The following is a 23,988-nucleotide window of genomic DNA, read 5'->3' as shown; positions in this document are numbered from 1 at the left end:
AGACAATTTTTTACAGGTTTCATTCGCAAATTTGACAAAATAAGCAGTTTTTTAGAAATTCGTTAATTAACGGCCAGGAAAAATTTAAATTTTATGAAAAACTGAGCAACAGTGAGCAAATTTGAATTTTTTCAACCGTTACATTTTGTAAACAAAAATTTCCACGCACAATTTCTACATTACAGCATCACAGCCGGCATAAGATAATAAAGTAATATTATATAAACCACAAATTCCACTTCCCAACTCTGTTGAATACATTGAGTGCGTTCAAAAGTCTGATCTCAATCAAACTGTATATTATTTTATCAATAATTTAATTCAAATAAAATTTGTTTACTGTAAGCTATTTCCTATCAATTGAAGTGTAATCATGGGTGAGTTAAAGTACAATTTTTATTTTCTCGTAAATAATTTTACATGACAAGCTTAATATAGATTTTTCTTCTTCAATAACTTTTTAATCAATTTCTTGTTGTTTATTAACTAACAGATGAGTCTAGACTTGATATTACTAAGCCGCTATATGATCAAAAGACGTTCTATGGCAGATTTATGCACTTTTTATTTGTTACTGATCCACGGTGAGTTTAATTAACTTCCATATTTGGTATGTATTGGATCTTTTGGAGATGATTGATTAAAATGTCTTAATTGATGTTTCTTGCTAATTAAACAATTAAATGTGTTAATTGCCATTATCTTTTATGCCAGTTCCATACATTTTCATCCACTTAAAAGTTTTTTCATATCTTGCGTAACTTCCTTATCGAGTCTCTAAGATCATACTGTATTTTCAAATTATTGCATTTACAGAACAATTTTCACATCTGATGAAGAGCTTTATGCTGCAAAAGACTTGATCGAAAAGTATAAGCTCAAACAGGAACCAAGTGGAACTACCAGAGAGCAAATTATCTATGCAAAGAAATTATACGAGTCATCCTTCCATCCAGACAACGGAGATCTTCAAAATGTATTTGGAAGAATGAGTTTCCAGGTTCCCGGCGGAATGATAATTACCGGTGCAATGCTTCAATTCTATAAGACTACGCCGGCTATTATCTTTTGGCAATTTGTTAATCGTAAGTATATCCGTTCTCTACATCTATAGTTAAATTTCTAATCAATTTATTTTCTTTTTTCAGAGTAAGTCCTTCATATCCTTAAAAGATAGATTAATGGTAATTTTATTTTAAATTCAATCAAATGTTCTTTATCTTTACAGGGTAAGTTCTAGGTAAAGCTTTTAGGGGTATATCCGGGATAATTTTCTAACTTTATAAAATAATGAAAAATTCCAGTCATTCAATGCACTTGTCAACTACACAAACCGTAATGCCAATTCGCCATTAACAACCACACAAATGGGAATTGCTTATGTCTCGGCCACTACATCAGCGCTGGTTGCATCACTTGGTTCAAAGAGCTTTTTGGCAAAACGAGCAAGTCCATTTTTCTTGCGTTATGTCCCATTTATTGCTGTTGCAGCTGCAAATATGGTCAATATTCCATTAATGCGACAAAATGAGTTGCTTAAAGGCATTCAAGTCGAGGATGAGAATGAAAATGTTAGTAGACCCAAAGTTTAATCCTTGGATTAAAATTAAATCCTGAGCTTAATAATTTTAATATTTCAGCCCGTCGGAAGGTCTCGTGTTGCAGCAGGTGCTGGCATAACTCAAGTTGTACTTTCGAGAATCGCTATGGCAGCTCCAGGGTAATTAAACATAGTCAATTATTGATATAAAATGAATAACTAATTTAATCCATCCAGAATGCTTCTCATGCCAGTCATAATGGAAAGACTTGAAAAGTTTAAGACGTTCCGAAGAATGCACATTCTTCATGCGCCATTCCAAACCATGATGGTCGGATGTTTCCTTATTTTCATGGTACCAACAGCATGTGGACTGTTTCCACAACGTGCTGCATTAAGCACAGAATGTGTTAAGAAATTTGAACCTGAACTATATCAGGAAATGGAAGAAAAAACCAAAGGAAAAGTCCCAGAAGTTGTTTACTTCAACAAAGGACTATAAATGAATAGCCAAAGTATCAATGAAAAAGCACACAAAGATAGCATTTCCATTAATTTGCATTTAGAATGCGCATCTAGAGTTCCTTATAATATTATTTTTTCGTCTTCATTTATAGGATTAAGTTTTTTAAAATTATTTGCCATTTTTAGCATCAAACCATAAGTCTTTGTATAGGCACAGGACAATAAGAATACTCGATTAAGTCTATATTTTATGTCTATATATGTTGTATTCGATTATTTAAATTCTCTGTCCACAGACAGTCAATATTGGTTCAAAAATTCCCTCAGACATTCATAAAGCATGATGAATTTTTAAAGGATATCCAATATTGATTGTATGGGATATACGTACCGAATATTAGATTAGATAGAGATATGAATAAAATATACCCAAAAAATATCTGTGAAGAAATAAATGTGTGCAGTTTTATGGTTTATGTCACAAAACTGTAGAAAGTCATCAGCATAGACTCAAATTTTTATAAATCAAGCATTTCAACCAAGCATTAACTTTATTTCATCATCAAATGCAACATCAATACAGGAGTTTCCATCCTCATCTAGAAGATTCTTATTTGCATTATTCATTAATAAAATTTTAATGATATTTTTATGTCCACACGATGAAGCATAATGAAGAGCTGTCTGATTTGAGCTATCGACTAAATCAATATTGACATCTTTTTGTGATAAAATGAGTTCAAGTATCGATTCATTTCCTCTGTCAGAACTCCAATGAATTAATCCCATTCCATTTTCATCTAATTCATTGATGTCATCGACTGATGAAAGCAGTTCCTTGAATTTTTCGATATTTCCTTCCTTTAGGAAATCTTCAATGGTTTTATCGTCATCTTCTATTAGTTCATCATTACTTTGCATACGGGAAACGGCTTTAAATGATGGCTGTTTACTGTTTATGTCAACAGAATCAATCCATTCAGGCTTTAGTTCAGTTAATTGATCTAAATATCCTTTCATTGCTTCCTCCTTTGACATATTTCCCAATGAATTCCATGCATCCCATTTTGCACGGTCATTAAATTTATAAAATGATGGTTTGGGATTGAGTGATGCATCCAATTGACCGACTGTGGCTTGTTTATAGTATTTATAAAAATTTAAAAGCTGATCTTTGTTGAAATCCTTGTGATTATTTTGAATATAGTTAGCGGCTAAGTTAAAATTATCTTCTGACATAATTACTATGGCTTTTTATTACTATTCTACTGTGCTGACTGGAAGAATATTCTGTTTCCTTCAAGTTTGTGATCTTTTTCTTCGAGCAACGAAAGCTGGTTTTTGCCTATTTCTACAAATCCGTATTTTTGTGATAATCCTGTCTTTTTGTCGAACACTACATTAGCTAGAAAGTGAAAATAATAATTGTTAATACATTTATAAAGCTTAATTAATGTAAAATAACTTACCACTAAACACCTTTAATCCAAGACTTTGAAAATAGTTCTTTAATTGGGTATTACCGACTGTCCACGCCAGATTTGATACAAAAAGTTTATGAATACCGCGAACCATTACCTTTCTTTACGAATTACAAAGGATATTCCTTAATTAAACTTAGTTTTTTGATATTTTCTAATTTATCATGCAACTCCGCCACGTGCGTTCAGAAAAATGTTAGCATCAATTTGATAAATATATACGATTGCGTTGATGCTTTTGTCGCATTGTCAAAACGTTCGTTTTCAATTCAAATTGCATTAATTGTTTGCCTCTTTTGATGCAAAAATTATCAGTTTTTTAGTGAGTTTTGAACAGTGAACATCGTGTTTTTTATTCACGTGAATTTGTGTATTTAATTAGTTTTAGTTAAGTCTTCAGTGGCGTATTTAGCTGGTTGGGGTGGGTGAAATATATTTTATCATAAAACAATTAATGGATATCTCAAAAATGAAGTTTTCTTGAAAGTTTTGAAAATGCTCATTAGTTGCAATATTTTCACTTATTTACATCGGGAAATTTGAAAATTTACCCGGTATAGTAACGGATATTAGGAAAAAATTAGTAATATTACAGACATTGAAAATACATGCACAGTAAGAATAAATTCAAATATCATAAAGTATGTGTTTTGTCAATAAAGCTAATGTCCAAATTGTGACACATTGCATGACATTTTCCACGAGACATTAAGGAAAACAGAGAGTTGAGCATAAAATGGGAGAAAATTCTCTCACAGGAAGAATTTTGAGCATTATTGGAGAAATCGCATTATGAATTTTCTCAGTTGTATATTTTCCTTTTAAATGTTGCAATCTTTTTTTTTCCGTGTCTCGTGCTTTTAAAAAATAATAAAATCTAAATGCAGTAAAGAAGGAAAAATTAAATTTAAAAGCGGATTGTGTTGTGTGTTTTATTTGGAATTCACAAATGCGAGGATTTCGGCAGTGAAATGAGAAAAGATTAAAAAAGGCTTAAGCTCACAAGTCAAAACCAAATAAGACGATTTCTTTTAATTTAATGCTATTCAAAATAGAATGAAAGTCCTCTCAAAACAATACAAATATAACAATCTGTGAAAAAAGGCATTAAGTACGAAAGAAGGCAAGAAGGAAAATAGAAAGAAATAAAACAATATATTGAATGCTGTAGAAAAGGATTTATCGCGTGAATGCTAGACAATAGTAAAAGCTTTCATCTACTATTATTATTTCGGGTAAGTGTGTATACATAATGTCCTGTATATATAGTGAAATCTATATACACATATATTTCACAGCATGGTTACAAACGGCATTCATATAATTTTATTTTTAATACTTCCGTTCTTCCTTTTCGCTTTGCTTGCAAAAATATCCTAGTCGTTCGTACAGTCCTCACTCATTCCAGTCTGTCTCTTTTTTTTTTTTTTACTCTACGTTTGGATGTATATATAAACTGAATGTATGTCTGCGGAAAAGAAAAAGGAAGAAAAAAAAAATCTCATTACAAGATTTTTGCTGCTCACATGGAAAGTCAGTTGGGGGAGATAAGACACAAGACATTCGACTAATGTAATACATATAATAGAAAAATAAAGAGTCCCCAAACGAATAGAATGAATAGACAAAAGAGAAGAGTCGACGAGAAATGAAAAGTCATATAAAAAACCGAGTGACATATTTCGGATGACAGTCGCATGGTAGTTGAAATTTCGTTTCTGGATTAATTTTCATCTTCTCTTTTCTCGGTTTTTTGACAAGGAGAAATGACAACGTTTATGTTGTAAAGGATTAATTTATTTAATGGGGTTACGGCTTTCTCATATATGAATATTAAGTTGAGCTGGTTGATGAAAATTTAATATTTCATTAAAATCTACGAAATCTTTGTGGATTGGTGTTGGAAATTGGAATTGAGAATTAAAGATTGATGATTGGATGGAACATAAGGCGATAGTTTGCAGTTATCATCCGAAATATCTATAAATACTATTAAGTATACTTTAGATGCATTATTAAATTGAGGAGAATGTTGAAAGCCTACTTATACTATTAAATCAATATGCTTGTGAAACACAGACGTTTGAAATGAAGAATAATTTTGAGAATCACGTAGATTTCCTTGATTACACGTAACAGATGTGTTTACACAAGTTTGAACACAAAATTCCAATGCCTGCTAGGTATATCCCCTTAGAAAGATTCCAAATCTATTTATAGATTGTGACTTATTCATTAAGGAAATTGTCCAAAATTGTTTTCCTTATCGTATAAATCACGCAACAGTCATGAAACCTTCGTTATCACGATGTATCGCCCGGGAGAACAATATGAAACAAAGAGAAAAAAAAAATATTTACTTTTCACAGCTTTTTTCACCCAATAAATTTTTCCTTTCGTATCCCTTTCTCGATTACCACCCGTTCAATTCAATGCACATATGTTTGTGTATAACTAAAAATAAAATAAAAATGTGAAGAACAAAACATACTATCATTTATAAAGACTACTTCTTTCAAGTTGTTGTACATTATTTAACTACCCTCCTTACTCGTTGTCTAGATTCAATTTTGTTCTATCTTTTGCACCTTGTGACTTCTATAGCAACTACAGAAAAAAAAGGCTACGACATAAAGTTGCTAAAATTATATAGACATTGACATACATATACAGTGATTGTGAAACATTTCAATCGATTGTTCGAGATATATTTTTTTAATTATAGTTGTTGCTGGAATTTCTCGTTTTAGCTTTTTTTTTTAATTGGGGTTTTTGATACGACGAGAGTTATAAATTTTATATAAATCTCACCTGAACTGTGCTCAACTGAACAAGTATTTAACATGGGAAACGGAGAAAAGTCGACTATAAAGGATATAATTGGAGGATGGAAGAGGGAAATCAGTGCAAAAGTCATGGTTATGATTTATTCTGAGTGATTGATGAGCATTTGTGTGATTTTTAACGAATTTTTAGAATTTGAATTTTCGCATCTTTTTTAAATAGAGCAGAATATGATGCAAAATTTAATTTCCTTTATTAGATAGATTTAAATTGAAAGAAATTAATTTAATTTGAGTAATAGAAAAGGTTGATCCTTTCAAAAGCGGTAGATTCTATCATCAATCATGATTCCCTTAAATTAGAACACTCAAACTTTTACAAATCCATTTTGATTAAAAACAAATCTCACAATATATAATCGGATTAAAACAAATCCAAAAGAATTTAAAACAGAACAAAATGTCCAGCAAAGCATGCATCCTGCCACCCAAAAAACGAATGTCAACCGACTAGAATTGAAAAGACAGAAGAGAGCTTTAAGAAAAAAAGTTTTTCTTCTAAATGGCTTGTAAAAGCTGTTGGGGAATTAATTAATGAAAAATACCGCAAAGTCATAAAAGAAACTTGAATTTTATTTTATAAATGTTCCGTAAGCCATTAACTTCTCTACACAAAAATTCAATTGGTCATTCTTCCGACACTGAAGCGATCAAAAAAAATCCCTTTTTTTTACTTTATTCAGTTATATCAAATATAAAACCTTAAAAAATAACTTTCCTTGAGGCATTTCTTAATAGCCACAAAATACATTTATCATCAATGACTGGAAATTAAATCACGGTAGAAAGGAGAATGAGAAAGGCGAGAAGAAAAAGAAGAGGAAACTGGATAGAAAAAGAAAACGAATCGAAGGAAGTGGAAAAAGAAAAACTTTTCCTTTCCTGCTTCTTCTTATTTGCCTTTACTAGACGAAATGTAAAATAGAGAGCTTTTTTTCAGGAATGAAAAATCCCATCAAAATCAGGTGTGTCATGGGCACAGATTTTCAAAATCATTACTATTAGATTATTGCAGGTAAAATAAAAATTTATGGGGTGCTTCAGTTGAAACGGAGGCGTATAAAAAATATTCAATCAATAGATTTTAACAGCAAAAGCATGAAAAGTATAAAAATAAGCATACGCCTCTGACGGAAGTTCTGTATCTGATATAGGATGAAGTAAGAAGTAAAAGAAAAATGAGAAAATAAAAGAGAACTAAATTGTGTCTATCAATTTTTTCTTTCTTCTACTACTTGTAATAAACTTTTTTTCTCGTCCGTATTCAACAATGAAATGCAATGATATCCTATATCCTTCCTTCTTATACATTTATTTTTTTCCCATCACTAGAAAAATTTAATACTTTCACACAACATAGAGAAAAAAAAGTTTTCTTCTCATGACAAGTAATTAAATCTCTTGTGTCCTTCGTTCCAAAACGCGTTTTCTTCTTTTTAGTTTTGAATCTTATTATAATGTAAATTGCTCTTAATTGAGGTCACTTATCGACCCAAATTCTTTTCTCTTTTTCACCCCCTTCTTGAAAAGAAGGTAGCGAAATGTCACAATCATCACGTTTTTTTGTGCATTAATGTGGATTTTTCATGAAAGCTTTGACTACTTTATATTCAGAACCATGCAACAGCAATAATTGTTTTTAAGCATTTGTAAAGTTTTGAGACACTTGAAGGGTTTAGTAATGAATAATGGAAATGTTGCCATAAATTTGGAACTGGTAACGGTCTTTAAATTCATAAAATATTCATATATAAATAAAAATAACAACTGAAATTGCAATATTTAACAATATAAAACCATACAACAGTCAAAATAAACATTTGTAAGGCTCCATATTCCAAAAGACTTGTTCTCTAAGTTATTTCATTGCTATCCACATCTGCCAATTCTTAAATATTTTCTGCAAAGAAAGTCATTCAATCGTGCAAGCAGTCAAAGTGTATTTCCGATAACATAAAATTTAGATAATATTGAACACTAAAAATCGTATTTCATGACGGTATGGAAAGAATACAACACGACTGAGGTCTAAAGTAGGGGTTTCAATCCCGGGACAAAATCTCAATCCCGGGATTACGGGATTTGAAATCTCAATCCGGGATCCCGGGATTAATCCCGGGATTGGACGATGAAAAAAATATCAAGTTTTTAGTCGAATTCAAGTGCAAATGTAATACTAATAGTTTTATTAGAAATTTTGAGGATGAAAAAAATCATTTCCAGTACACAAAAATGTGTTCTAAATAGTTAACAAAACAAATTAATTGAAATTGCCAAGATTTGTAATTTCAAAGCCGAAATCAAAATGTCAATATCATGCTTTCTCAAAATCCCAATTTTGATAGATTTTTGGGATCGGGAATAGAAATTTCGGGATCTCGGGATTTTTCGGGATTCCCCGGGAAATCCCGATATCAAGAAAGCATAATTAACACAGAATTTGCCTAAATTTTTGAGATCTTTGGTATTCCTTAACAGAATTTTAAGAAATTACAAACAAATAAATTTAATTTCTGGCCTTTCAAAATATTAAAAATTTAATATGAATTTTTAAAAAAAGTTTCAATCAATTTTTGTTATTTGATACTGTAAAGCCTCATTTTTATTTTTAACTTCAAAAATTGTGGATGAAATTATTATATTATATTATTAGACATGATTTTTAAACGTGTGGTTCTTATTTTTTTTTTAAATTTTAGACTTTAAACTTGAAGTTTTTGTATCAACATCAAATGAATTCTCAATCCCGTAATCCCGGGATTGAAGCATCTCCAATCCCGGGATTTCGGGACCGGAAAAACGTCCGGGATCCCGGGATCCCGCATCCCCCCTAGTCTAAAGGAAACGGAGAACAAAAATAAGAAACATCAAATAAATTTTAATAGCTTTTTTCCTTTTCCTCCTTCTCACCACGTCTTTTTTTTTCGTCTTCATAAAAATATTGTACAATTCCTCAATCATTGGGGTTATTTGCGATATTTTACGATTCTAAAAGCACATCAAATTTGGTACAAATTGATGAAAAGTGATAGCGAAATGGGGATTGAATGAATAAGAAGAATGGAAGATGATGTGAAAAATAAGATAAAAACTAGCCGAGAAAGCATGAAATGACTGCTGATTTTTAAGAATTTAAGGACTAAAGTTACTAACAGATTTCTAGAATTTAAATTTTTCTCATTTTTATTGCTTTAAATTTGGATTGTTTTTTTTTTTGCAATTTAATTAAGTAAATCCAGCTTATTCATGAATTATTCATCACTTCTCCAACTCCAACAAACATTAAAAGCAAAATGAACAAATTTAGAAGCCATAAATCCTTATCAATTCAAAGTTATTTGGGAAATCTTATCTGTTCAGTCAAACTGTGTAATGTTATGCAATCGGCTTAAGAGAAAAACAGCTCAAAAGCGAAAGGTATTGTGTAATAAACTCAAGAATGTACATACTGAAATAATTTCTCAACATAAATCGTAAAAAAATCGATCGCATTAAAATTTATGTGAAATAAAAAATTGGAAAATCCTCTTACAACTCAAATGGAAATAAGAATGAACGCATTTAATGGGAAAAAACAGCTTGAATAACAACAGAATGCCAAAAATCATTACCAAATAAGTCAATCAAAAATTCAACTCATCTTAGAGTCATTGAAGATTGTAGTCTTGTGAAGGTTTGAAGGTTCCAATCATTGATTTCTTTTCCCACATCATATTTTGAAAAATAAAATAAGGAAAGACATAGCAGAGCAAAATATGTAGATGTATATGACTTTTATAGCTTATGGGATCGTTATTGAGTGATGTCTGGTGTTTATGAGGTCATTAGCACTTGGATAATTAGGATGATCAGCTTCAATGTTGACAAATAGGAAGAAAATAGCACTTTACAGCATAAAATAGCAGAAATGATGAGAAAACACGTGTTTTTGAGCTACAAAATTATAACGTATTTTTAAAATTTAAATTTTATGAGGCATGAAATATTCAAATTTCTCCAATTTTAACGAACAATTTTTTGTTTATCAAGATGGACACTAACTTTAGAGAAGATAAAAGTCACATGCTTTAATGGCCACTGTTTACAAACAACTCCCATCCACTACGAGACTTAAAGAGAGTGAATCCTTTGAAATCATTTATTTTTATGGCCTTTTACCCATCGAGCAATCTAATCTTCATGAACCTTTTTTTTTTCTCTTCTGTCTCTTTCTGATGCTGTCTCTTCCAATTCTGAAAATGGCATTAGCCTTGATTATGTCATTCCGGAAAGCTTATATTCCTCCTCTTATGTATGCATGTATATGATCTTTCTCTTATTTTCTTTAAAAGTTTACTTCATCCATAGAACGCACCAAAGTCGATTTTCTTCCGGAATTAAGGGAAAGAAAAGAGATGAATTGAATAAGAAAGGTTGTTGGGTGGATTGAAAGTACTGAAATAAATGAAAATCTCTGTTTTTCAAAGTGTATGTAAACAATCCTGATTTATGTATTCTTTCCGCAAAAATCTGAGGCACACAAAAACATAATATGAGCATCTCCGCAAAATGTCATAATCTCTAAACCTTTACCTTTTTTCGTCTAAATAAGAAATATATATGTATTTATATGTATCCGGTCTTATGCCTCATCTTTTTTTAACCGAAACGTCTCATTTCTGTCTATCTCAACTCTTTCAAATCTAAATTAAACCTTTTTTTATTCATCCTCTCTTGTTTCTCGTAAAATGCCTTAATTGAATTTCCCACAGAGCTTTTTTTTCCTTCGGGTCTACACAATGTTTATTTTATTTTTTTTTTGTGTGATATTTCTCTTATGTTTCACAATATTTTTCTTTTTAGCATATTTATGTCACAATAGAAATATATTCATTTTGGTGGACTTAAAGAGATGATGTGGGCGATTTAGGTCATTTAGTTATGATGTCTGTCATTTGGGAATATATGGTGGGGATGAGGAAGCGTTGACGGACGTATTTAGAGAATACATTAGAGCTTTGGGCTAGTAGTAAGTGGAAGTTTAGAATTGCGGTTCTCAAACTGAACAGCAGGCGACACAGGAAGTAATGATGATGTACATTCTGCATTCAAAAGTTGTTCTGATGTTGAAGTATCCTTTGGAATCAAATCTTTTCTCTGTCTCAATGATTCTTGGAATGAATTGACAGTGACACATGCCAAATCAACCTCTGGTTCCTACCAGAGGGATCGAACCCTTGTTTTCATAGAATATAGTGTTATGGATTCTGGGTTTATTGCCCGATACCCCAGAGTCAACTCTATTGTCTTAAGTGTCTGCTAACACTTGTGAAGTATAAAATTTCATACAAATTCAATCGTCTTTAAAACAAACTAAAGTCGATTTCGTCCGGAATCTAAAATCCCTTTGGGAACTTCCAAAATCCTGTTGGACATCATCGATGTACGTCTCAATATATCAGAAGGGGTTGTTTACCTAAATTGATTATATTTTTCGGACGGACATCCTCTTTCGGAGCATTTTATGAATTATTCAACCGAACATTTTTCCACCTCAGGATTTGTGGTTTGAATTGAGGATCTAGCAAATGAACCACAAATATAAGACTTACAGATATTTAGATCCGGTTGATTAAATTGCCTTATTTTATGAACCGAGCATATTTGCTTTTGAATTCAGGCATGCTTCTCCCCCCAAAAAAAGAGAAGCTCTTCTCTCTCAATGGAATTTACAGACAGAACCATAAACCCTCATACATTTCACTCTGAGTTAATTACCGTCCATAAAAATGCGCCTCATCATCCTTCCCATAAACGTTTTTTCGTGCATATTCTTATTTAATCTGTTTTTTTTTCTCTCAATTTTTTTTTGTGTGTCACAGCTGGAAAAGGATATTTCATGTTATTTTTTTGTTTGTTGTGAGCAAACAAGTCTCATTTCACTATCAAGCTTTATTCAAAGCCCCTTCAATTAAACAATTAAAAAAAAAAACTTCAATGTGTTGACCCTCAACCTCCTTTTGGATGCTTTTAATTCTCCACCCCCAAAAAATTTAATTTCATTTTATGATGCCTCGAGTGAGGATGGGCACCTCTCTTGCCATACATGTTTATACGAGTGTTGATGCTTGAAAATTCAAATAATAATTTTAAATGCCATGTGAAAATGCATTTTCTCTGGCACTATTAATTGTTCATCTGACAACAGCTGCTCATAATGGTTTTTGATTACCTTTCGTGGTACTGCAAACATTTTCACTCATTATCATCAAAATTGCATTTTATTTATTATTATCATTATTGAATTGGCAACTGCATACACATAACAATTTTTCATCATAATAGACAGATGAATTAGGCAGTGAATGCAATGAAAATAAATTATCAAAGAACAAAAAAAAAGGAATGTTGAAAATGCCTGTTTGTTTATGATGCAGATATGAGGAAGGATCTGTTGGAATTTTCAAATTGAATTAATTTCATTTAAACAATTGAATTTTTCATGCATGAAATAACTAATTTTTATAACGAATTTATTTAATTTAAATAATTTCTGCATCTCTTTTGCATAAATGATGCTAAAAATTTTCAAATAATTTTCAATCGTTAATTATGAAATCAAAAATAAATTCACAGCCATAAAATGACTGAACATTGAGTACAAATAAACATTATCAAGCTTAAGGCATTTAAAATTAATTTCGATTTTCAAATTAAAATCCTAATTGACACTTTATGATTTGAAATTGCAACCCAAAAAGAAGAAAAAACGAATTGTTATCCACAAAATTGAAATGAATAAAGAAGGGTGGATGAAAATATTTATATAAATTTCTTGGATGTCTTTCAAGAGCTTAAACTGCATTAAAGACATTGCATGCATCAGTATAGTAATTATTTGTTGATTCTATGCTCCTTGGCTATTTCTTTTCTTCTCCTTTAATTTCTCTATCAACAGCCAACCCAGGTCGAAGCACATTCCCATAATAATATCAAAAATGAGAAATAACATCTAAATGAGGTAGCACGCAACTTAAATGTCGGTGTGAATTATAGCTCACGATATTTCCGTTTCGGATTTTTCATGTTTTATTTTCATTTATTTTTCTGAATTTCAAATTGATATTAAAAATGAAGTAGTTTAGTGTTTATGCGGTGTACAAAGTATGGCAAAATGAATTCTGTCAGCTAGACGGCCCACCCCACCCATTCCTTTTTGCCAATCCTCGTCTCATTCACGATTCCATTCATTTCTTACCCAACATTATTCAATTCACGAGCTGATTCATTTCGTTAGTTTACTGTTTATCGTCATCATCGCATGTGAATGCCAAGTCGACAGCTCACAACGGGCATTGTGTAAGTAAAAAGTCAACAGCTTCATCAAGTATGATTATGATAACAACGGCAGTAACTTAACTCTGTATAAGAGGACAAGGGCAAAAGCATGTGAATAAGTTGGAAATGCGTTCGAGAATACAGAAAATAGTTAGAACGTAAATTGATTGTTATGTGGTGTGCTTAACACTTGTTTTACTAAAAGCTTTGGTTGTGCATTCAACAAATGAGTGCATGGATTGAGTGTTGGGAATTTTTAACCTCGAATTCCAACGGTTGACTTAATTTTGAATTTTTTTCAATCATAGAAGCACACCTCTTTTGTTGATTTTAGTTGAATTGGAATTTTAAAGAGTAAACATCGATTTAAAGTTATCTTTAGTATTTAATTAACAAAAGTGTCATAACCAGCAGTGCCATTGAAACATAGCAAATGTATAGTCAGACAGAACAGCAAGAATGGTATACTAATCCTTAAAACATACCCAAACGAGCAACAAAGAAGAAAATATATGTAAGTAAAATGAACTTATGTCAAAAGGAACATCAAGATCAAATGGCATTATTATTAAAAACAATATGTAAATGAAAATCATTTATGATTTTTGCTTGTGCTTGCTGTCGCCCTCGCCTCAATAACCCCGATTACTACTAAAAATGTAAATCTACATGTGAATGACGATAGCTGTATAATGCGATACTTATCGAAATGATTGTTCATAAAAAGAACTAAAAAACAAGCAGTTGAGACAAGTTCTTGTACTTTCTTAAAACACCATGAATGAGATGAGCACCAAAAAACAGCAGCATGCTTTTATATAAATTGTCTGTGTCCATATAGAACAGAGGATACATACGAAATTCGTACATATTTGTTGTAAACTTCTTCATTTTATTTTCATTTCATTTTATTATTTTTTTTTGGGGAAATGAAAATGATGAGTTTTCTTATTTTTGTAGTAGTTCTACATCCATTTACGAATGTTGATGAGCGAATCATTTTGTCTGTTATTCATTCTATCTTGTGTGTAAATGTCACAAACTTTTACTGTTCTGTTTTGATTAAATGAAGTAGAAGGCCTTTTGCAAGTTGATTGAATTGTGCCTAGAACTATAATTTATTCATATTCATTGAATTACCTTCATAAACATACACAATATCGGTCTAAGAAAGTTTTCTGATTGCATGTTCAATTACGTACGTTGTGTTTTACACAGTAAAAGTTCATCGATAACATCACTCAACTTCCTCACATGAGTGCTTTTAAAAGGCGCCTTCAATAATTTCTCTTAAATCGGTTCTGCAAAAAAAGCAAAAAAAAAAAGTGAAAAATGTTTCCACAATTTCCTGTGTGTTCCTTAACATTTCATCCAGCTGAGGCTTACGAATCTTATAAATTGCTTGATTTCCCCCTTCAGGATAGAAAAAAAGAAAAGAAAAAAATATGTTTGAATGGTTGAACAGAACATTGAATACAGTCACAGGTCATTTATGATGCCAAATGCGTTCTAGTGGACAGAATGGGAAAAAATAGACTGGAAAATGAAAAACTTTTCCTCATTTCATTTTATTTCATTTTACAGAAAATACAAGATGATGTTGACGGTTGATCCACAACATCAACTGTATTATTGCTTGTTTCTGTATATGTTTTAAAGCATAAAGAACTGGGGGGAGGTTTGGAATTTTCCAATAAGATTATATTTACCCACAAGATGCTTCTGGCTTTCGTTTATTTTTAGTGCATTTTCCTTACAGGAAAAGACACTATTGGACGCAGTATGTCCGACAGTCTGTCCGTTTGTCTGTCAGTCTGTCTGTCTGTTCGCCCGACTGTCTGCCGCTGAGTTACTCCTGCAGTTTAAGCTTTTTCGATGCGCTTTTTTGCAATTCTGTCAGAATTGTGTTTTTTAATACTGGATTTTGAATTTTTGATTATTTGCGATAAAAAATGCACTTCCGTTGGTCACGTGTGACCACGTTTATACTAGTCGTTTCCTTTACTCATTGCCATAATGGACCATTTATGTCTCTTCTTGAAAGCAAGAAAATGGAAATAAAAGAAAAAAAAAACAATTTCTCCATCCTCATAAACGTAAGTAAAATGCTATGGTAACATTAGAATTAAACAAATATAAAAAAAACAACCTCCTTTCATTTCCAAAATTGCTGGCATATAATGTGATGAGATCTGTTCATTCCTCATGTGCTATATACACATATAGCTATATTTTAGCGAAAATCTACTCAAATTTTGTGTTGCGCCACTACTTATTATACCTTTTAAGACATTACTTCCCTCACATTTTCTTTAATGTATTTTGGGTTTTGCTGGTGGGATGAGATGCAATCAACATGCGTCCACTCTGTAAGTTTTTTTTTGGCAATTGCTCAAAAATTTTTAGTTAGCTTTTTTAAAGGTTTATGGTATTCTCATATCCATTAGCCTTATTTTGCTCTAATTTTCATGTGTTTTATTTAAGGAGCCTCTTTAATATCATCCATGTATTGTTCTCACAGTGAGTAGGGCAGAAACTTAATGCCATAAGTCATACGGAAGATGTTTGTTTTCACCGATAAAATGCTGACAACTTCCTAATGTACTTTTATTGCTGTTTTTTTTTTTATATCATCGATGTGCCCACACCTAACTTCTTTTACCATTTTTATTAGTTTTTATTTCTATGATCTTTTTTTTTTGAACTTGTAAGCACGAGAAAAAATAGAGTATGTGAGATATATTCTTATACTGCATGTTACAGTACATCTCTTTTTATCGCTTTAAGGAAGCTTTTTTTCACTTATTGCATTAGAAGGCGACACTGTGTGAGAGAAACAGAATAAATGAATTCTACCGAGAATATTATTACTATGACGATGAAAGTGATGGTTTTATAGCATACTAAAAAAATGGTATGATCGGGACTTTTCACCATTGATACGAACGTATATGAATGAATTTTTTATGTTTTTCAATATTATTTTCAATGGGAAATTGTTGAGTTTTATTCAAGTACAATTTTTTATGCTGTATTTGTGGTTTTTCTCTCAAGTTTTTTTCATTCCATTCTCACCATATACCTCGTCTTCCTTTAATTTTTTTCTATCATCATTACCGTTATCGTTCCTATATCTACTTTTCTTCGGTTCTCATCTTGAATATATCTCATTAAAGATTATTGCAAATTGTTATTCGATGATGTTATTTTTTTACCTTATTTTTTTTATAAATATTCGGTTGCCATACTGGTTTTTTGGCATTGTGGCTTGTTTTGATGTTTGAAGTCTTTAGTTCTTTTGATCTTTTGATTAGAATTCTTCTTGGAATTGAAATTAAAATTAAAATGTATTCAATTTTCAAAACAAAATTGTCATTGCTTCTTTGATCTTTTGCATCAAATGATGCAAATATTGAGGGACAATAATTTGAATCTGAAATATCCGTTAATTATTTCTTCATCAAAAGTTATTGAATTTAAAACTTTTAATCAATAATGCGCTTTGTATCAGCACAGATCAGATCAATTTCACTTTATGGAACTCTGTTTTTCCTCATTGCACCAAACCCATTGAAAGCAATCTGCCTCAAAAGCATACATAAACCCACACATCTGAGTTCTTTGTTATTGAATAACAATCACAAGAAGGATCGAAACTAAATATAGAAAGAAATCAAAATGACGATGAGATAATAGTTTTATAACATCCATGTATGTAGAACCTAAAAAAGAGAAGTAAGTTAAACTTAATGTGATGATGAGACATTTATGATGGAAAATTTCTCGCCTCGAAAATAAGAATCAACCTCGATTGATTATTACACACATTATCACGATCATTACTGATTTCAATGTCTATAGATTTTGCTCTATCACTCATCCATATATGAATTTATTATTGCAAAGTTATTTCCTTCACACAAATTGACTGCTATTATTTACAGTCAGAATAACAAAGATGAATGGAGTGAGGAGATGAGAGACTCACGAGGCAAAACGTGATGACAAAAAGGCAACATAGAGAAGAGCGTGGAAAAAAGTAATTTTTTATGATAATTTTCACAAAGATATGAGTCAGATAGAGAAAATATACACATTTTATATCATGTATTACCAATAGAGAGAGATGAAATGAAATCGTTCGATAGGAACGACTCATTATTTACATTATCAGACGATTTATTGCGCCACATACGGCAGTAGATAATTTTCAACGTAAAAATGCCTTTTAATGTTATTTCTTGTTTAAGGATTCGATTTTTATGTGCAAATTTGAACGACTGGATGGGTGGTCGACTGGCTGATGTCTAGACCAGACAAATGCTTGAATTATTTTCATCTTTATAGAATTTATGTGACAGGATTGGGTCGTTTTTGTATTGAATTGTAAAATTTACAACTTAATGTTGTGCTTTTTAATAGTCTGTAATGCTGCGAGGACTCAAAGCGCCCTGGGGAAAAGCTACCCCTTTCCTCTTCTTTTCTATTCCGAAAATAAACATTATATGTTTATGGATTGAATAATTAAATTATTTTCCAATGTTACATTATTAAGGCGCCTCCGGTAAATGATTTCCCAACTTTGGGAATGAAACTACAAAAGCGCCCCGGGCATATGCTTTCCTCACCATAATTACAATACTGTTAAGCCGCCCCGGGAAATGGATTCCTTTTCCTGGTTACCTAACTGCTAGTATCAATGAGGTTTTTGATTCATGATGAATACTCAGCTCTCAAACTTAATCGACTAAAAATTTGCTAAAAATAGAATTTTTATCAAGAAAAATTACGAATTTCCTGCTGAATTCATTAAAACCCGCAAAAAATGAAAACAATTTCTAATTATTCTCAATAACAGAATGTTCATCAAAACATATGATTCACACAATACACTCATACGGCGATTTGTCGAGCATCCCGAGCGATATACTACAATAATCGCTATAAAAGTGCAATGTTGTATCTACAAAGGCACAAAATTTGAAAGTTTCAGTAAAATTTGTTAGAAAATTTCAATTTAGGCACTGAATGGCAATTTAGACATCGACATATGTCAATGTGCAGCTCGGTATTGCAACCTGACTTTAAAACAATGTTAATAATATATTCTGTTGATGACTTAATAGCTAATTATCTCATATTGACGTTAGTGCTCAAATTAACTCTGTTTATGAATTGCTAACTATTACTTCGAGAAGGAAAAAATTCATTCATTATGATGAATCTAAGGCTAACATTTAACGTACTAATCAGTAAAGCGAATTCTGTTCTTTGACTGCATGCCCCACTTAGATCATAAAAAAAACTGCGAAATAAAACAATATTTTACGGTTTTTGCCGTTAGGGAATGTCGAACGTGACAGAATGAATCAAAATTAAGCGTGATTCGAGCAGTAAAAGCAGGCATGAGATGTAGGAATTGACTTTAAATTGTTAAATCGATTTTATATTCTTATATAGCGAAAGTCAGAGGTAGTTTGGGGTTAAATCCAGTGTTGATATGGATTGCCTTTGAAAAAGGCATTGCCTTTGCCTTTGCAAAGATTTTGCCTTTTTCAAAGGCAGAAAAAAGGCAAAGGCAATTTTTTCTGCCTTTGCAAGGCAAAGTCAAAGGCAAAGGCAAATCTTTGCAAAGGCAGACAATTTTTTAAAAAATGGATTTTTTTGTGCCTTAACTATTGGAAACATAAGCTGTCATTGAAAACTATCATTTTATGTAATTTTGAAATTTTTTCCATTTTTATATTTGTCAAAAATTCAATTTTTTTGGAAAAATTAAAGGCATTGCCTTTGACTTTGCGAAGATTTTGCCTTTGAAAAGGCAGAAAAAATTGCCTTTGCCTTTTTTCTGCCTTTGAAAGATCCTTTTTTGAGAAACCTTGCCTTTACATTTCCTTTGCAAAGTTTGCCTTTTTTAAAGTCAAAGGCAAGATATCAACACTGGTTAAATCTAAGATCTGACATTATGATGTGTCGCGTGGTATGTCTGTGCTGCAATTGCATATGTGTGTGCTGTGCAGACTTATTTGTACAATAGATTAGGAAACCTGTAAGATCTAACATTATGACCTAGACATCTAAAATATGTGTATCAACATTAATCCCACATAAACCGAAAATCAAAGCATGCCAATAAGTCAGATGGGCCACAAATTAAACAAATCATCATCAGCACAACCAGATGTTTTTGAGTTGTAAACATCAAAGTCGAATAAATAAAAAGGCAATGTGAATGAATTAAGAACAAATTACGATTTGAGAATCATAAGTTAATGAGGAAAACAAGCAAGTGTGTCTTGACATTGAAATGATGCATCTTTAAACGATTATATTCCGTCAACAATCACATTCATACATTTTATAATAATGTTGCATGTGTAAAAGTCAAATTCATATTTCAACAATGCCGCGAAAAAAAGCTTTTTCGTTCCTACATTTCAATAGAATATCCAGAAAAGAAAAAAGATTTTCTCGACTGACTTTACTTTTTTTTATTTCACACGAGAGCATTCACAGAGTCGTCACATTTGTGTGCGCACACAAATAAACAGAGAGCGGAGCAGACATAATACTATCACATAAACTGCACATTTTCTCTCAATCTTTACTCCACATGATTCTCCAAAAAAACACTTCTGTGCTGTGCTTCTTTTCTCTGTTACGAATCAAACTCAGTTTGAATTAAAACGTTGTCAGGAGAGGATCGAATGAATTTTTTTTGTCGTCTCTGACAGTCTTTTTTTTGTAAAAAAAAAGCTGCTTTGTGTTGTGCTTCGTAAGTCAGTCACATTGAATCGCTCAATCAGACAGTTTTGAATGTTAATTATCACGTTGGATTTTTACACAAATACTTTTTTTATTACGTACAGCTGTGGAGCAAGCAATACATTGATAATATAAGTGAATCTGTGGATCTTGTGTATCGTGAAAAATAATAAGAAATCAAATCTGTGTTGTGATTTATTGAGAAAAGAAAGAAAAATAAAAAAAATATAATTAAATTCTCAAAAAATAGAAAAAGATAAAAAAAAGAAGTAAAAAATAATTTTTTGAAGGCAGAAAAACAATCTCTGAGAGACAGGCAAGTAAGTGTCTCGCTATGTAATTCTAATTTACATTTTTTTTTTTGCCAAGACATTGAAGAAAAAGTATCAAAAATAGATATTTATGTTTGCCTTATTTTTTTTTTTCGCCATCAAATTGGTTGTTGACGCCATCGAAGCTGTTTCGCACAAAAATTGAATTTTAATATTTTTTGTCTATTGGAAGGCATATAAAGAATCCACAATAAAATAATTGAAATGAAAGTTTTTTGCTGTTTATTGTTGAACTTGAATGTCATATCAAGCGATGCTTTCATGTTTTAATTTGTGTGCAAGTTGTTGATTCCGCGTTTAGCTATTCGACTTGACATTCATGACATCATATTGCTTCATTCCGGGGGAAAAAATATATATAAATATTTTTTAAGCTATACAGAAATTATTTTTGCTAGTGTATTGTGCCTTTTGAATGACATAAATGGATTTAAACAAGTATTGACCGGTTTTTGTCAATTTTTTTTGTTTCCCTTTTTATTTATTTATTATTTTTTGATATATCCATCCGAGAATACTTCATAGACAGTTTTGACAACAGAAGTGAGCTTATAAATTTCAATTGGTATATCAGCTGATAAGCTGGATTACAAGCTTATTTATGTCTCGTGGGAGAGGCTTCATATTGACTCGACAAGCTCTTCCGTTGGTGAAATGCTCATAATTCGTCGAGAGCTTTGTGTATTTGCAAAAATTTAGGAATATTAAGCGTTTTTTTGTGCTGTAAGAATGTTTTCTTGGTAATAATTAATAATAAACACCTTGAATAATCAATTTGTGCTAAAAATATTAACCTTCAGGTTTTATTGGATTTTGTGGCGAAGCTGTTGTATTTTAAAATTTATTTTGACGCTTATTGGACTGGTTATTAGGAACAAAATACTTTAAAATCTTCAATATTATATGAAATTGCGTTTTTGTTTACAATTTTTGAAGAATTATCTAATTATTCCGAAGAAAAGTTACAAATGAGAAGAAAATCTTGTTTATTTTTAGACGAGATGTAATGTGAATATTATGATTAAGTAGCTCATACACTTACATTTTTCCTGAGTAATTGAAATTGAGTCAATTGATGATTTAAATGAGTTTGTAGATTAATTAATTTGTCATTGAAAAATGAGAAATTGACATTGGATTGACATTAAACACGCAAAACATTTGAATTATTAGAATCCGGTAAAAATGAATTGAATCAAAAGATGTAAAAAATTTGAATATTCAAAAGCCGTTAAATTTGATTTGAGGAAAACTGACATTTGATTGAATTTGAAGATGCAAAAAATTTGAACTTTTAATTGTCGTTAAATTTGATTTGAGGCAAATTGACGATGGATTGAATATAAAGATGCAAAAAAATTTGAATTTTCAAAAGTTGCTAAATTTATATTGAGGAAATTTAGCGATTTTGAAGGTTTTAAAGGTGCTAAAATCTCGATTCTTCCGCATAACTAACTACGTAATAATGTAGATCAATAGCCAATTAGCTCTTAATAATCATAAAACGTAATTCATTAAAATTTAAATAACAATATTCCTCAGAACATTTTTCTTATCAGCAATCGTGGGTTATCATCAACCTTTGCCCTTATATTTCTGAAACAAGCATGTTTATACAAAAATTCACATGTCTATTTAAATAGTTGAAGACAGAACCCTTAACAGTTCTTCATTCAGTCTTATCTATTCTATATGCACTAAACGTTAAGTTCGCTTAAACGTTTGGATGATTATGAAAAATGAATTTTTTTTTTTTTGGTTTTTTTATATTCCTCGACATTATGTCCCCATTGTTTGCGATCCTTCATATTTTCTGTACTGTCATTGACAATGAACAAATAACTTTGTGCCAATTGTTATGTTAGTTCATGGTTTAATTTACCGTAGAAATATGGACACAATAGGTGTTCTTTCCGATGCCTTGTTTGTCATAATTAATGAACGTGATAATGGGAAAAAAGTAGAAATAAATTTTCACCTTCCTTCCCCCCCAACCCCACCTTAGCCTGTGGTCACACATAGCAAAAATAAAATAAAATTCACACTAATTTAATGATTTTCATAATTTTTTCATTTTTCTGAATCATAAAACACTTTTTGTTGGCCCCTCCTCAGCTGGACACACCGCTTTGCTTATGTATCTTTTATATCGTTATATGGTAATAAACTAACCGGGGCCATTGAATATAATTTAGATAAATATAAATGTCCAATGCAAAATAAATTGCTTTGATAGTCCAACATGCATGGACATCGGATACGTTTCGTGTAAATAGCGTGAAAAAGTGGAAGAGGAGAAGGGATTTAAATTTTAATATGTACTGGTATGGATGTAAAAGTGGGAAAAGTATATTGCAGGGGTGGGCAAACTGAAAGCCATGGTACACTAGTATACAGTCGAAAATGTTTGGAGCTGCCATGAACAGTATAAAATGTAGGGGTTTGGTCGAGACTTGGTCGGTCCCACCAAGGTTAAAGGTTGCCCACCCCTGATATATGCATGTAAAAAAGATTTAATTCTCATATCATTCAGTAATAGAAAAATGTCGCATACCAAATTCCTTGCTTATTTTTTGAATTTTTATACCATCAATTCAAGTGCATAAATATTTATAATTCTATATATCCTCGGTTCCTATATACACAAAATCTTTTACTGCGAGAATGAGCATGTACTAATAATTTTTGGGGCCTGTGTGTGACATTTCGATGGAATAAAGTTTTTTTTTTTCGAGTAACAAATTATGACTTCGTGATGTAAATTTTTTGCCTCTGCTTTTTGGATCGAAAAGCAAATTAAGTCAGGCAGCTTCACAAAAGGAAGTTGTCTTGAATGAGCTTATTGTACATGAGCGATCTAAAGCTTGGGGTAGAAAATATCCTTAATTTCGCTTATGATATTGTAATGCTTAATGGCATTTCTATGTTATTAGGGATTCTCTTTACAAAACAATTCTTATTCCAATTCACAGCTTTGCTGGATCTTGTAATTTGATTGTCAGTTAGGATTACGATTAAATGAAAAGATATTTTACTCTGATTTCTTGGAATTATTTGATTAATTGCTAGTCATGGTAATTAGATAAAAAAGTCTATCAGAGTTTACTCTGTTGGATAAAATTCGATTTAAACTTCTTTTTTTTCAAGGATGTGCTGATTGGATTTTTTATTTTGTTATTTAATATTCTGCTTCAATCAGTGCAAATATCATTGCTTTGATTAATCAATTTTAGATTCAATTGATT

At 31.2% G+C, this 23,988-nt stretch overlaps 3 protein-coding genes and 1 long non-coding RNA gene across 6 annotated transcripts in view; 2 read left to right on the top strand and 2 right to left on the bottom strand.

Annotated features, from left to right (window-relative positions):
- Positions 1–235: 235 nt before the first annotated feature.
- Positions 236–2,512, top strand: Sfxn2 (sideroflexin 2). The gene is made up of 6 exons (XM_070650461.1): positions 236–377; positions 494–584; positions 817–1,085; positions 1,303–1,571; positions 1,641–1,720; positions 1,778–2,512. Exons 1-6 carry the CDS (start codon positions 374–376, stop codon positions 2,040–2,042), a joined length of 978 nt encoding a protein of 325 aa, XP_070506562.1. The 5' UTR covers positions 236–373; the 3' UTR covers positions 2,043–2,512.
- A 3-nt stretch (positions 2,513–2,515) lies between these two features.
- On the bottom strand, positions 2,516–3,378 carry anox (acyl-CoA-binding domain-containing protein anorexia). The gene has a single exon (XM_070650462.1). The coding sequence runs from the start codon at positions 3,242–3,244 to the stop codon at positions 2,540–2,542; it is 705 nt and encodes a 234-aa protein (XP_070506563.1). The 5' UTR covers positions 3,245–3,378; the 3' UTR covers positions 2,516–2,539.
- A 1,321-nt stretch (positions 3,379–4,699) lies between these two features.
- The window catches only part of Mnr (Membrane-bound Notch regulator), a 90,285-nt gene continuing 70,996 nt past the window's right edge, over positions 4,700–23,988 (top strand). The window contains exon 1 of one of the 3 annotated variants that reach the window (XM_070650578.1): positions 4,700–4,721. The gene's annotated coding sequence lies outside the window, so the exon portion shown is untranslated. Of the gene's footprint in view, positions 4,722–20,313; positions 20,732–23,988 lie in introns of those variants that run through there. The other 2 variants (XM_070650577.1, XM_070650576.1) reach the window with 2 other exon arrangements.
- LOC139098414 (uncharacterized) lies at positions 14,731–15,747 on the bottom strand. The gene is made up of 3 exons (XR_011545195.1): positions 15,356–15,747; positions 15,033–15,059; positions 14,731–14,947 (listed from the first exon to the last, which is right to left on the bottom strand). It is a non-coding gene; the product is annotated as an uncharacterized lncRNA (long non-coding RNA).

This window comes from Chironomus tepperi, unplaced genomic scaffold, assembly GCF_022539635.2.
Source record: "Chironomus tepperi strain 1889 unplaced genomic scaffold, CSIRO-AGI_Ctep_v1 contig_445, whole genome shotgun sequence".
In the NCBI taxonomy this organism is placed as follows: domain Eukaryota; kingdom Metazoa; phylum Arthropoda; class Insecta; order Diptera; family Chironomidae; genus Chironomus; species Chironomus tepperi.
The sequence above is the reverse complement of the archived record's forward strand: the minus strand, read 5'-3'. Positions and strand labels throughout refer to the sequence as shown.

Coding starts and splice junctions, on each gene's coding strand:
- anox (XM_070650462.1), bottom strand. CDS start 3,244: ATGTCAGAAGATAATTTTAACTTAGCCGCTAACTATATTCAAAATAAT.
- Sfxn2 (XM_070650461.1), top strand. Junction 585..816: donor TTATTTGTTACTGATCCACG/GTGAGTTTAATT, acceptor TTGCATTTACAG/AACAATTTTCACATCTGATG. Junction 1,721..1,777: donor ATCGCTATGGCAGCTCCAGG/GTAATTAAACAT, acceptor TAATCCATCCAG/AATGCTTCTCATGCCAGTCA.